Source organism: Globicephala melas, chromosome 20 (genome assembly GCF_963455315.2).
Source record: "Globicephala melas chromosome 20, mGloMel1.2, whole genome shotgun sequence".
In the NCBI taxonomy this organism is placed as follows: domain Eukaryota; kingdom Metazoa; phylum Chordata; class Mammalia; order Artiodactyla; family Delphinidae; genus Globicephala; species Globicephala melas.
This window is the reverse complement of record NC_083333.1, coordinates 8,132,468-8,146,499: the sequence shown is the minus strand read 5'-3', so window position 1 is coordinate 8,146,499 and position 14,032 is coordinate 8,132,468. Positions and strand designations below refer to the sequence as shown.

At 46.1% G+C, this 14,032-nt stretch overlaps 1 protein-coding gene across 2 annotated transcripts in view; it reads left to right on the top strand.

Annotated features, from left to right (window-relative positions):
• The window catches only part of METTL16 (methyltransferase 16, RNA N6-adenosine), a 55,839-nt gene extending 54,197 nt beyond the window's left edge, over nucleotides 1–1,642 (top strand). For both annotated transcript variants that reach the window (XM_030861794.2, XM_030861798.2), the window contains one exon: nucleotides 104–1,642. In XM_030861794.2, the coding sequence (XP_030717654.1) occupies nucleotides 104–727 (624 nt within the window). In that variant the 3' untranslated portion in view covers nucleotides 728–1,642. The remainder of the gene's footprint in view (nucleotides 1–103) is intronic.
• Nucleotides 1,643–14,032: the final 12,390 nt, after the last annotated feature.

The window sequence follows — 14,032 nt, the reverse complement described above, 5'->3', positions numbered from 1 at the left end:
GCCACCAGGGAAGCCCTCTTTTCTTTTTTAAAAAAGAAAGTTCTAAGGAGTTTTCAGAGGGGAAAAGTGATTTCCTATAAAATTCTGTTTTTCCTCCGAACAGGTCCAGCATAAACGAGTTCCCTGTGGAAAGGAGGAAATTAGCCTTTTCCTAACAGCCATAGAAAACTCCTGGATTCACTTAAGGAGGAAGAAAAGGGACCGAGTGAGACAACTGAGAGAAGTTCCCCGAGCTCCCAAGAACGTCATCCAAGCCTTGGAAGAGAAAAGGTCCCCCGCTAAAGAGTCTGGCAAGAACCAAGACTTGGCTCAGGGTCCCCAGGAGAGTGCTCTGTGTGGGCCTGCTCTACAGGAAGGCGAGTCTGCTACTGTGGAGGGCCATGGCCCAAACCAGGACTCGCTTTCCCAGGAGGAAAACCCAGAACCCATGGAGGATGAAAGGAGTGAGGAAAAGGGAGAGATGGAGGTTTGGGAAAGTTGTAAAGGCTCCAGTAATGGAGCCCAGGACCAAGAGGCTTCTGAGCAATTCAGCAACCCAGTATCTGAAAAAGGGAACCATCTCCAAAGAGTGGCTGGATGTTACCTATTCAAGTGTTTGATAAACGTTAAGAAGGAGGTAGATGATGCCTTAGTTGAAATGCATTGGGTTGAGGGCCAGAACAGGGATTTGATGAACCAGCTTTGTACTTATATACGTAACCAAATTTTCAGGCTTGTTGCTAGTTAACTCCAAACTCTTTGCACAGTAAAGCAGCTTGCTTTGGAGTGTGGCCTGTGGGGTGGCAAGCTGAATCCCACCATTGGCCTGCTGGAATTATCTGAAACAAATTAATCCATTTTAAACATCCCCCTCCCTTTTTTTTTAAGTTAACAGGGCCCTGTAGTATGGTAGTTCAGAGGAAGAATTGTGATTATTTGCATCAACAAAAAGCCATCAGTAAACTCACAAGGGATTTAAACCTGACTTAAGCTGATCACCTTAGCTTTAGACTGGTTTTCTGAGGCCAAAAGGATTATTTTTGCAGTCTGATCCTGGTCAGAACTTACAGAGCATCACACTCAGTCACCCCTGGTTGCTTCCTGAGAAGGGGTGACTTTCTCAACCCCCTGGTGGAGGTGGTATACCAGATAGCCCTGTACCTTCTTCTAAAGTCACCTTCAAGACTGAAGACTTTGGGTACATATAGTTGATGACCCCTGTGTCAGTCCTGAGAAGGGAACTGGCCTAATGGTAGGTGGCGGGAGAGTCAGGGAGAGAAAGCTCAGTAATGCCAGGAAGAAGGGCCAATCAGGAAGCGCCTGGAAACGTCGGAAACATCGGCATATTCCTGACTCTTGTCTGTTTTGATGTTGGTTATTTCAGAAACAGAATTAGGGAATCAAAACTGCCAGATGTGACTGAGATACAGCAGAATGAAGCCATACCCCTACCTCCAACCTGTTTAAAGTACTATTTTGTAGCAGTTTTACTGGTGTGTGATATTTTTTAATTTGTTTCGACATTTGAAGTGGAGCTAATATAAGAGTATTCAGAATTGAAAACTGTCAATCCTGTTTGAATCCTGGGGTTGGGGAAAATATTTTCTTGGCTTTGAATGGATAGGTGATTGATGATAGAAATAAAAATGGAGTAAGACAGTTATGTGTAGTAAGTTGCTTAAGAAAGTCTCATCTATTGGCAGATAAGTTGTCGCTGATCAAAGACGGTTTTTTGGGGTTCCCTTGTAATCCCTTCTTTGTTTACCTGTTACCATTGGAGAATTCTAAGGCCGAGGTAACCATGTTCTTAAAACATGTTTCTAATTGTAGTGTCAGGGCTTGGCAGGAACGTCTCTGGAAAAGGAGTCTCTCTTTTATTCTCTTGGTGTCTCAGTTATCCTCTGCTGTGCTTGACTTTTCATGGCTTGATTTTACACCAGCAGCCTAGGGTTCTATTTAGCCTGAAATTTCTGAGTATGGTGCCAGAGCTCCTTGCTATCTGCGAAGAAGACTGCGTAGTTAAGCCACACTTTTAAAAGGTGACATTGGTTGGGGCAGAAAACTGGTGACCTTGGCATACTTTAGCAGCAGCTAGACCAGTCCCTCAGCAAAGATACAGGAAATGGAAATAGGACCATATTATACCTCCCTGTGGCCGTGGAGACAGAGCTGCAGAAGAGAACATATTAACCAACCAGTGTTCTTAACCTGGTCCGTGAACCTCTGGAGAACCCATAGCCACCTGGATTATTTCCGAAAGCTCTGGACATATTTGGGGTTTTCTTCTGGAGAGAAGGGTCCCTGACTTAGAGAGAGCAGTTAGTAACTCACTGAGGATTAGGAACCACTATGCTAGTCCAGCCTCTTCTTTGACAGGATAAGGAAACCAACACCCAGGGTCCCACAGAGCCAAGATTCATTGCAGGGCCCTAGATTCCTGTGCTCATCTCCTGTACTCACCCACACGATCCTGCTCTGCTTACCTCTTAGGACACATTGGAATCATATGCTGGACCCAAACCTAGTTTATATCTTCATAAAATTTTAGGATAAGTGAGTTAGATGACAGCCATTCACTCGATAAGTGATCATTAAGTATTTGCTTGTTTGTTTCACTATAAAAGAGTAGTGTATGCTCATTATTAAAGATCTGGAAAGATGAAAGGAGAAAACAGCTTCAAAATCACCCCGAGTCTCAACCTTCTGAAGCACAGCCACTATTGGTATCTCAGTGTTTCCTTCTAGTCTCTAATCTCTTTCTGTAGATGGGGTGTGTGAGTATGTGGGTTCAACTTTGGTTGTGTTCATGCTGCAGTTTTATATTATGCTCTTTTCTCATCTGATGTCTTGTATTTTTCCATGTTGTCACAGGAGTGCATTATTTATGCTCCTCGCCTGTTCAAACTGTGCTTCAGGTGCAGTATTAGCCTTTGTTTAAGTCTGATACTTAGAGGTCTCCAAAGAATCCTCTGTGGACCTGCAGGCCCAGGAGATGTGTCTTGTGTCTATATGTGTTTGGTGCCCCAGGTTTAAGGCCTGGTGTCATGGAGGACGTTTTGTAGGTGTTAAGGTAATGCTCTTAGAATTTAAAAAGTATGTGACAACAGAAGCTTCCAGTGCCAGAGCTGTGAGTGCCATTTTTGCATTTGTGTGTCTTCGTTTCCTTCTCTGAATAGCTATTTCTATTTAATGAGAGAACATTGAAACTTTTGAAAAAACATCTAAAAATTCTTTCACTTACGCATATACTTACAACGCGTGTGATATGTGGTAGCCTACACCTCTGATATGGGGAAGAGGAATTTTTTTAGAAGAAATAGGTTATTGACCCAGGTATCATAATGTTGAGTGATACTTGCCGAAGTGTCTAGAGGTCAAGTTCATGTTGATGGATTGGTGTGGAATACGATCTTTGTGGTATTATCTTAAATTCTATTCTGGTCCCTTGCATTGGCTTCTGATCTCTTGATAACCAAAGTGGGAACAGAAGCTGAACTTGTTTTCCAAGGAGGGGAATAAGCTGCTTTTGTTCTTTGGAATCTGCTTTGCTTCCAGCAGTTTGGTCCCTTCACCCCACATCGTTGCCCAGGTATTCACACGCCAGAGCATCGCTGCTTGTCCTAGTAGGGTTAGTGTCTCTGTGTTAGAGTTTCAGCTGACCTTAAGGGTGCATGTGGATTACTTAAAACTTTAGTATATATTTTTAAAAACATGAAACCTCTCTTCTCTTGATAGAAATCAAAGCTTACCATGTGAGCACAGCAACTTCTAAGCTCTGACAAGTAATAAAACTGCAGGGGGTGAAAAAGATGCAAAGGCCTGTAGAAAATTCGAGGCCTCCTGTAAGCCCCTCCTTCTTACTTAAACCGAGGCATTTTCCTCTGTAGCCACATGGGGGCGTATTTGGCCCTTTTATCAACTTCACTGTGGAGTGGATAAAATAGTGTCCTTGGTATTGTCTTGAAATATCCAGTTGCTACTCAGATAAACATTTTTATGGAAGCAAGTATATTTTAACATAAAAAAATTAGAGAGATAAAAGTAGAAATAAAGAAAACCCCACCACCCTGCAGTCTGGGCATAAGCTTTCAACCTTTTAATGTTTCTTTATGGTACCAGTTGACTTGTCCTGCTACTCTAAAATATATCCAGGTTGGGTCAGTCCCTTGGATCAACTTTTTATTGGTCTCTAGTTAATGGGGGTACCAGAGGGGGATGTTTAGTGATTTTAAATAGTAACTTTTCAAAAGCTTTATGTTGCAGGAAGAGTAATATAGAGAGCCTTAAGAAAGAAGCTGCTTTCAATCTTCTTTTGTCTTTTAATTCTTGTTTTGGTTTATCTGGCTGCTGGAGAGCATGCATGTGCTGTGTTATTTACATAAAACATTGTCACAGTTGGTTCTGTGTTAGGTATATTATACAGGTTAGCTGGGCCTTCTTTTCCACAAGAGGTGTTTCTGTGTGGAACATGTCTGTCACTAACCCTGGGTCTGTGTGGGCTCAAGGGGAAACTCCATCTGCCCTTATTTTTATGGCCGAGGAGGAACAGATGTCCTAGGTGGCCATGCAACAGACCTGTACATGAGGAGGAAGAAGGTCCAGTTTGGGAAACTAAGGAACCCTCTGAGAGAAGGAAGGTCTCAAAGGTGCAGCAGTTTTACAGCCAGCCAGGAGGTGCCCTGGGAAAGGGATGTGACCACAACTTTTTTGGAGAAGTGAATGCTCAGGAGAATCAGTTTGCTGAATGGGCACTAACCCCAGGAAAACCCAGAAGAGGCTTTACTGGTGAGAATGGATTGGCCTCTGCCTCTTGGAGCAGGGCATTGATGGTCTTGAACTTCCTAATGCTCCCAAGTACAAACCTCTTGGTGCTCGTGCCAGTACAGTATTAGAAAGCCCTGCGTGAGGCTCACCCACGAGCAGCAGGGCCTCACACACATACCAGAGAGTTCCTGCTCTGCTCTGTAAAGACATTCAGATCCTCTGCTGTGACTCACCCAAATGACTAAAACAGCGGTTTATGTTTTTCAATTGCTGGTTGGAACAGCTAATGCTGCCTTTCAGAGGTTTTGCTTTTACCCCAGGGGACTGTGTTGTGACTGAAGGCCTTGCAGCTCTGCATGCCCTTTGAGGTGCAGCCTCTCTGCCTCTCTCAGCCCCAGCAGAGACATGGGGGGCTCCGGCTCTCTTCAGGGAAGTGAGGGACCACAGGTGCTTATTAGGAGCCAGGGAACGGAGATAAGACGGAGTGGACCAGAAAGTGCAGGGGAGCGGAAAACAGAGAAGAGCACAGCCTTCACAGTTCGTCAGACCTGGGTCTGCGTTCCAGTTCTACTTACAGGGTCAGTCATTCTCACTAAAGCTTGGATTCCTCATACAAACGTTGAAGAATTCTTGCTTCCCAGAGTTGTAGCAGCAGTTAAGTGAGAGAAATACTAAAGCACCTGGGAGAGTCCATGAACAAAGAGTAGGCGTCTCAACTTGCTCACCTCTTTTTAGTCTCCTTTGAGTTTTCAATCTCTGGTCAGAAAATCTTCTACCAGGAGACTCAGGTGAAAAGGCTGAGACCTCAAGTGTATAACTGCGGGTGTAGACTGCCACTCTCTGACTGAGAGCAAAATCCAAGCTCCTGTGTACTGGGAGGATGAACAGGGAACCAGTACTTATTGTCCGTCCTCTATGTAAATTGTCTGACTTAGTAACCCTTCAAAGAAGTATGGAGTCCCTGTGTGATCAGTTAAAGAAGTGGCAGCTCAGAGAACTTAAGTGACTTGCCCTAAGGTTGTTCACAGAGCTAAGTCACAGAGGTGGGACTTGAACTCAGGTCCAGAGATAAGAGACTGAGATTTCATACCAAATCTCAAGATTCATAACAAGTTCCACTGAGGGTGGAAATAGACTTCTGGGCTTATTTGACCCATCTCTAGGGAAGGAGACTTCAATTATATGACACAGGGAATAGAAAAGCATCTCTTACCCACCTTCACAATGTAGCATTTGAAGGTAATTTTCCAGCCTATGATCAGTGAACAAGATGTAATAAGTGAAATTGCTTATAATTAGTTCTTAACTTATGCTACCAAATCTTTATAGAATTTTGTATTTGGCAGTAGTACAGATAATTAAGTAGATAGCAAAACCACAAAATAAAATGTCTAATGCAAGCACATGTTGCCTCAGAATCAACGTAAAATAACCGATAATTAGGTAACGACTCTTTTGACAATATGTAATTGTATAATAACAGAAGAAAGTTTTTTTTTTTTTTTTAGGCAGCATCAAATATTTCACTTACAGAATGCAAAACTGACGTATTTTCTGATCTTGCTGGAGAAGGTAACAATTGTTATAAAAATAGCAAGTCTTCTTCCCCAGGTAGAGGAATGGACTGTGTAAATCTGGAGAGAAGGAAAGGCTGCCTGCCATCGGGTGGGCCCATTCAGGGAGTGTGGCTGAGCGTCTGGGAGCAGAGCCGGGAAGTCCCCAGCTGGGGGCGGGCCCTGGCAGCCATGCAGGGAAGCCTGTGCTGCTTCTGCCCAAAAGAAGGCTGCCCAGGGAGCGCCGCTGAGCCTGGGGCAGTGGGTGAGAGCGGGCTTGCTCCCCTACGTTTGTAATTCCAGGCGCTCTTGGGTTTTGTTCTCTTTTGCTTTTTTGTTTTTTTAAAAAATTTATTTTATTCATATATTTTTGGCTGAGTTGGGTCTTCGTTGCTGCTCGCGGTCTTTCTCTAGTTGTGGAGAGCGGGGGCTACTCTTCGTTGAGGTGCACAGGCTTCTCCTTGTGGTGGCTTCTCTTGTTGCGGAGCACAGGCTCTAGGTATGCGGGCTTCAGTAGTTGTGGCTCAGAGGCTCTAGAGCACAGGCTCAGTAGTTGTGGTGCACGGGCTTAGTTGCTCTGCAGCATGTGGGATCTTCCCAGACCAGGGCCCGAACCCGTGTCCCCTGCATTGGCAGGCGGATTCTTAACCACTGTGCCACCAGGGAAGCCCTCCAGAGGCTTTTGATACGGTGTCTCTTGCTGGGAAATGGGCATTCGCAGTCTGGTCAGGATCCCTAATTCAGGTATGTTTGTCCCAGGATCTGCCTTCGGGGGCCAAACGTGGGGCTTATGGGTCAAACGCTGGCCTCTATTTCAGCGAAGTCTAGATGAGCACTAATGAGGACTTTCATTCACAAAGGGAAGTATTTCCTCATCTTCTACACCAGGGGCCAGGCGAGAAGGGCTGGAGCTCCCACTAATGGAGTACTCCTGCTATGAAGTAGCTTTTTTTCAATTCCGGTTGCTATTGCCATGCAGAAATGGCTGCCCAGTGTTGTTGGGTCTTCCTCTTCTTTCTTGAGGAAATCCAGAAATCCAGATTTAGGAGAAATATGTAAACCCTAACAGCGAATTCAGTATTTTATAGAGACCTGGTAGACCACCAGTTTGTGGCCTCTTCTACCACCAAGTGGTAGAAGTGTCTACATGTTTGCTGCCTCCACTTTCCTCACTCTTTATTTCAGCTACTGAAGTCTGGTTGCTGCCTACCCTCCCATTTTAAGAGTTCTCCTCACCTCTTAAAGGGAGAATCCCAAAGATTCTATCCATGGGCCTCGCTTTTTTCTCTCACTTGTGGCTGACCGTGTCCACTCCGTGACTTCAGTCCTGCTCACTCCTACATTCATCACGCCCAAGTCTAGGCCTTTCCTCAACTTCCAACACCCACGTAGCTAGCCACCCAGTGGACACCTTCCCCGGGTCTGTGGCTGTGCAAACTCAGCTTGTCTGCCCCTGCTTCTCTCCTGTGTTCTCGGCCACCACGCACCCAGCCGTCCACGTTAGAAATCTCCGCGTCTCCCTCTCCTCACCACCTTCGAAAGAGCCCCGGAATCCAGCCCAGCCTCTCCAGCCCTGGTGCCAGTGCCTTAGTGCTGTTCCACACCTCTCACCTGGACTGTGAGGGAAGCCTGAACTGTCTCTGGGGGGTTTCAGGGCTAAGCAGCACAAAGAGCAGGTTTAGATGCGTTAGGGGGAGGGGGTGAAGAAACAGAAAGAAAAACTAGGTATGAGGCCCTTCCTGAGGAAGCACGGGAGAACTTTTCCCCTTTAACATAATTTCATTTTACGAAAGTAATGTTTTCATTGTAAGAACTTTAGAAAATAATAAAAGTTTATAATTCCACTACTCAAATGGAGTTATTTTACATTTTGTTATCTTAGTATTTTTATAGGCATATATATTTTTAAACAGCAAATGTGGAGTCACGTTCTGTGTTACTATTTTATAAACGTTTTCATTTAGCAATATATTGTGATAACCTTTTTCTGATTATAAAATTAATCCATGTGTGGGAAAACTTGTGAAAATAAAAATTACCGGTAATTGCACTGCCCAAAAACAACCACTGTTAACATTTTTGTTTATTAACAACCCGGTTTTCTTCACGTGCCGTATTGTGAGCATCACTTCACGAAACCAGTTGTTCCTTGTTGGAAATTCAGGTTTTCTGGTTTTCACTTCTGTAAATGATGCTTAGTGAATATGTTTGTACAGAAGTGTTTATGTGTTTTCTTATTGCTTTAGGATAAATTTACGTAAGGATTACTGAAGCAGAAGGGATAATGCTCTTTTAAAGGCTTTCCATGTATATTGCCAATTTGTTCACTGAAAAAGTTGTGCTACTTCACATTTCCACAAGTGTCTGTTTTTACCACACATTTGATAGCACTAGAAGGCCAGTTTTTAAAAGTCCTTTATCAGCTGATAAAGAATATTTTCACTGTTTTAATTTTATCATGGTATTGCAAGGCCAAACATTTTCATATATATATTATGTTACTTCATATATTTATTGTTTTATGAATTTTAAATTATGTTCTGTGTTCACTTTTCTATCCAAGTATTCTTTTTGTTATTGAAATTGCAAGGGCACATCTTGCCAATATTTCCCTCCATTTTGTCATTTACCTTTTGTTCTTGTTTATGGTGGGTGATAATTATTTTGTTTTTACAGTCAAGGAGCTTTTAGAGGGCTTATATAATCACATCTGCCAAAACTGTTCCTTTATATTTTCTTTGTTTGCCTTTATGGGTAGAAACCTCTTTCACCACCCTTGGAGCAGAAAAATGTTTGCCTGTATTTTATTATGGCTCTTTTTGACATTATTTTTTACATTTAACACTTGCATTTATGTTGGTGTGTGTTGTAAGTTATAAGGACTTAATTGTGTTTAGTGAATGGTTCAGACTTATCACAGAGTAAACTCTTCAGAGAGATGACTGGTGAACTCTAGCACTGCTGTGTGAGGTGTCTGTGATGGGAACAGGGACTCAAGTGGGCTGGGGGCTGGGGGCTCGGGAACAGGGGTATGTACTATCCCAGCCCCCAGCCTGGAAGTGGGAGGAGAGGCACTGGCTGGAATGTGGCTCCTCGAGAGTCCTAGAGTGTCCCCAGCACTGCCCAGTGTAGACTCTCCCAATGGGCCCCGGTCCCTTGGTAAGAAATCTGGTTGTGGGCATGGAGCTGAGCCCTGGATGGAGGCAGTCCAGCCAGTAAGAGGCCACTGGTCCAGGCCCTACATACTCTTCTGAGAGAGCATCAGTCACTAGCGCAGGTAGCTGATATCTTGAGTTTTAAAGACTTGATCTGCAGGCTTGCTTTTACGTGTGAGCTTGGATTGGCTGTGACCGAGGACCAGAGTCCTTTGTATGGGGCACTGATTGCATTCCAGCCCCTCTGCCCTGGGAGGGGCCTTCCCTGTCTTTGACATCCACCACCCCCACTGATCAGCTGGCTCTTGACTCTCATTGCAAGACTCCGCCTCCCTCTACTAATAACTTTGCCCAGTCTCACTCCCATGACCTGAATTAACTTACTCTCATAAAGCCACCTCTTGTTTGTCTTCAAAGGAGTAACTGAAGTCCTCATCCTTTCCCTTGTGCCTTTCCCCTTTGATCAGCTTCCTCCTTCCCAAGTCATCCATGGACCCCATCTCTAGCTGCACTGCTTGCTTGCTAGCCGCTTTGGTTTCTCAGAAAAGCTCAGAGTGTGTGTCTCCTCCCTTTTTGCTTCTGAACTGCATTTCTTTCCTTACTACTCAGTATCCACACCCAGGGCGGTTGCCTGGATAAAAATCTGCCCCTTTCCCCCAGTCACCTTTTCAAGCCAGACATAAGCGCCAGTGAAGAATGGCTGTCTACCTGGGCCTGATCTTCATTCCTCAGAGTGGCCTGAGGCAGTACAGTGTCCTCTGAGTCCCTGGATCCTAAGTTTGATTCTCTTTCCTTGCCTTCTCAATCACCTGCTAAGCTTGTTCATTGGGCACCACTAAGCAAAGTCAATGAGTATTTCTGTCTTCAGCCAGCTCCCCATCATCAGCCATTTCTGTGAGGTTTTCAAGGACCCTGGACCCTCCTCCCCAGGCTGAGCTGTCCCACACACTCCAAAGAGAACCAGGCCACTTCTCATCCCAGCTAACACTAAGCAGCTTTGTGACCTTGGATAAAACACCTCTTGGGAGATGGGTCTAGGTGATTGAAACTCTTCCAGTTCTGACATTGTGTGAGCCAATGAAGAGGAAGTAGGTGAACGGGAAGGCTGAACTTGACTGTATCAGTTTCATAGGTTCAGGAGAGGTCCTTTGACAACTCACCAGGAGTAGAGGAAGGTGGGTGAAGACTTCAGTGAAAAGAGTATATCAGTACCCTTCCTTACAGATCTTTATATAGTCCTCTGATCTCTTGTGCTACATCCAGCATGGTGGGAGAGAGCAAAGCTTTACCTTTTCCGGGTATCGCTGTGGAATTGAGTTCAGCTCTGTGATCTTTTACTCCGCTCTGGCTTACCAAAGTTCCCCTGGCCTTGGCTATGAAGATAGCCCAGTGTCTGGCACATGTTAGGCACACAGTAAATATTTGTGAAAAGAACGTCGTGTACTGTTGTACTGTGTCCCTGGGTGTACTAGTCTTCTGTCTTTCCCTCTTCATCTCTCAGCTTTCTCCCTTTGGTCTTGTTTTAACTATAATAGGTGAAAAGCTCTCCAAGACAACTTGCATAATTTGAGAAGTCAGGCCTACAGGGTTAGGACATTTGGGATCTGGTATACTTGTACTATGGCTTCACACTCTTTCCTTCATCTTATTATTTTTATGTTTTGGAGGGTCAGGGAATTGATCTGCATAGCTCTTAGGGTTATGTATATATGTAGAGTTTTGTTGAGGTGAATGGTGGGGGGATCGGAGACAGCCTCATTAGGGAATGTCACTAGCTCAGCATATTAAACAACTGAGGGGGTTGGGAACTCCCTGGTGGTCCAGTGGTTAGGACTCAGCACTTTCACTGCTGTGGGCCGAGGTTTGATCCCTGTTCGGGGAACTAAGATCTCACAAGCCATGATGCCAACAAAAACAAAACATTCAGGGGGTTGAACTGGGCCTTGGGGTACAAAAGACTTGAGGAGGAAGAGTGGAAAATCCTCCCATGAGAATTACACAATGATGGATGGGCCAGGTTTCCTCCCGCCCCAAAGGTACTAAGCACTAGAAGCCATAAAGAAACTTTAGGAACGACTTTTTGGAAATGGCTGGGCTTTGGATTATTCCCCAAACATGCTAACCTTTCTGCTGAAACATCAAAAAGACTTTCCCTTGACTGAATAAATGGCCAGCTTCTACCTGAGCTCCACCCCCTTGCAACCGGAAGCCGGCTAAAATGCAACAGCCCTCCTATTCACTCCTCTCCTTTATCCTCCCCCTTGCCACCTAATAGGTATCTGTCTCCCATCCCCACAGTCCATTCCCCAACAAGAATAACCTTGGTTCATGAGAAACTCTGGTCATTTTCAGGCTCCTGTTGGCAGCAACAGGCCCAGGAAAAGCCTCCTTTCTAAACCCTTGCTTTTTGCCTAACATACCCTGGCTGCTGTCCCCACATGACCCAAATAAACAGATGATCATGTGAAGCCAGGAAGGCTGTTTGTTTTAAATAACAAGCATCTCCACTAAGCTCTGGAGCAGATGGGTTATTGGGGACAAGGGAGAGGTTGGCATTTGAATTGTGTGTTCACCCCACTTTTATCTCCTGCTTCCCCACCCCTGAAGGAAAAGCTGTCTTCAGAGCACTACTTTTCAGAGGGGTGCCTTTGTGATGTGACAGAGCTGGTCCCTGACGAGTCAGAAAAATTGGACTTCAGCCTCTAGAAGAGACTTCAGGGCTGTACGAGTGCCATGACCACTTGAGGAAGGCAGAAGGGTACAGCTGGAGGTCGCTCTCTGAGCATCCTGGGCCACTGGGCAGAATGGTACAGTGCTGACCCCTAACAAAATGAGAACTTGGTCAGCAACATTATCTCAAGTCACTTACATATATATTAGACTGTTCGTGTGTGTGTGTGTATACACACACACATATACACACACACAGCAGGTATCAGACACCTTAAAGGAAGCAATGTTGGGACCAGCACAGATCTAGCCTTCCAAGGAGAAAAGCATTCATCCTGCAAAGAAGAACTTGGCTGTTAGTTACTGCTCTGATCCCCTGTTGCTTTCCAGCTTCATCATAAAGCCAGTGTCACCCTGTCACTGGCCCCTCTCTGCTCAGCTACAGATGGTGGGGCATTAAGTGTGCAAAGATCAGAGGCCCCTGTGGACTGGTTCTGGCAAACAACCCCCTTCCTCCTGTTCACTAGGTTCTTGATTTCCAGAATCTGTGCAGATTTTCTTTCCCTGGCATGCATTATGACCTCAAAGGAAAGGCACAAAGCCAGCAAGCATCATTTGTACACCTTTTATATGTGTCTAGCTCTCCTCTAGTTCCCCAGATAGGACTGTACCCCTCTAACGGCGAAGTGGGGATGGAATGGGATGGATTGATCTGCCACTTAGCCAACCTCATAAAGGTTTGCTTTCTGGCTTTGTATGATGGTGAAGCCCAGGCCACAAGACCCTGAACTGGCACTGTCCCACTCTTAATTAGAACTGATTAGCAAAGAAAGGAACCTGGGGCCAAGATCCAGGGGCCTTAGGCTTGCGGGCATTGGGACAGCAGAGCTGGACATGCTCCAGGGAGCCCCAAATATGCCTTCAGCTTGCCTATGCCTGTCACTACCAACTGTACAGGTGGGGTTTGTGTGGCCTCCCGTGCAGTACAGCAGGGTTTCAGGTGAAGATTTTTAGTGTCCCCCCTCCCCCATCACAATATGTTAAGTGGTCAGACCCCCCCCCCTTCCCATGCGAGCAGTTTGATAGTCCTCCACTTTTTTCTGTTTGACCCAGAACTGCCTTCAGAACAGTCATCCGTGGGGTAAGGAATAAATGCTGCTCCTGCGGGGCAAGGAGGAACTGGAATACTGAGTGACCTTAGGCATGTCCCTTCTCGTCTCTGGGCCTCAGTTTCCTTATCTGCAAAATGAGAGAATTTGGGCAAGCTGACTTCAAAAAGGACTAACTTTCTAATTGTACCCCCAGGCGCCCCCAAACTCTAGCACAAGAAGAGGCCGTAACGAGCGCCAGCCGGGGTCCCGGCCCCCGCAGCGAGTACGGTTGTGGCCGGGCGGAGTGGCCCCGCCCCCGCTCCCCGCCCGCGGCCTCAGTCGCCCAGCCACTGGGAGGGCCGAGTTTCCGCCTTCCACGTTGTTGTTCCCGATTTGCGCCACGCCCCCTTGGTCTGGGCTGTGGACGCTTCGCCGTCACCGCCCTCAGCCTGGCCCCAGAGCAAAGGGCGGCCTCTTGGATGGCACAGTTGGAGTCTCCACCCGCATCAGACACGCGTGGACAAAGACGAGAGTTTAGAGGAAGGAGAGAGAGAGGCTTGGTTTTAAAGGGAGGGTGGTGAAAAGGAAAGGGTAGGTCAGGGCACAACTGCAGAATTTCCCTCTCAGCGTCCCACCCTCCACACAGTGGCCCCATCCGCACCGGCGAATGTGACCCTTTAGACACTGGCCCTTTAAACAGAGGGCTGGCGGCGCGGGGTGTCCATGTGGAGCTGCTCCATGCCGTGTTGTCCTGCCCGCCCATTGGCCCGCGGCCCGGTGACATCGCCTAATAGGATGCGAACGCACTGCGGGGGGAGGA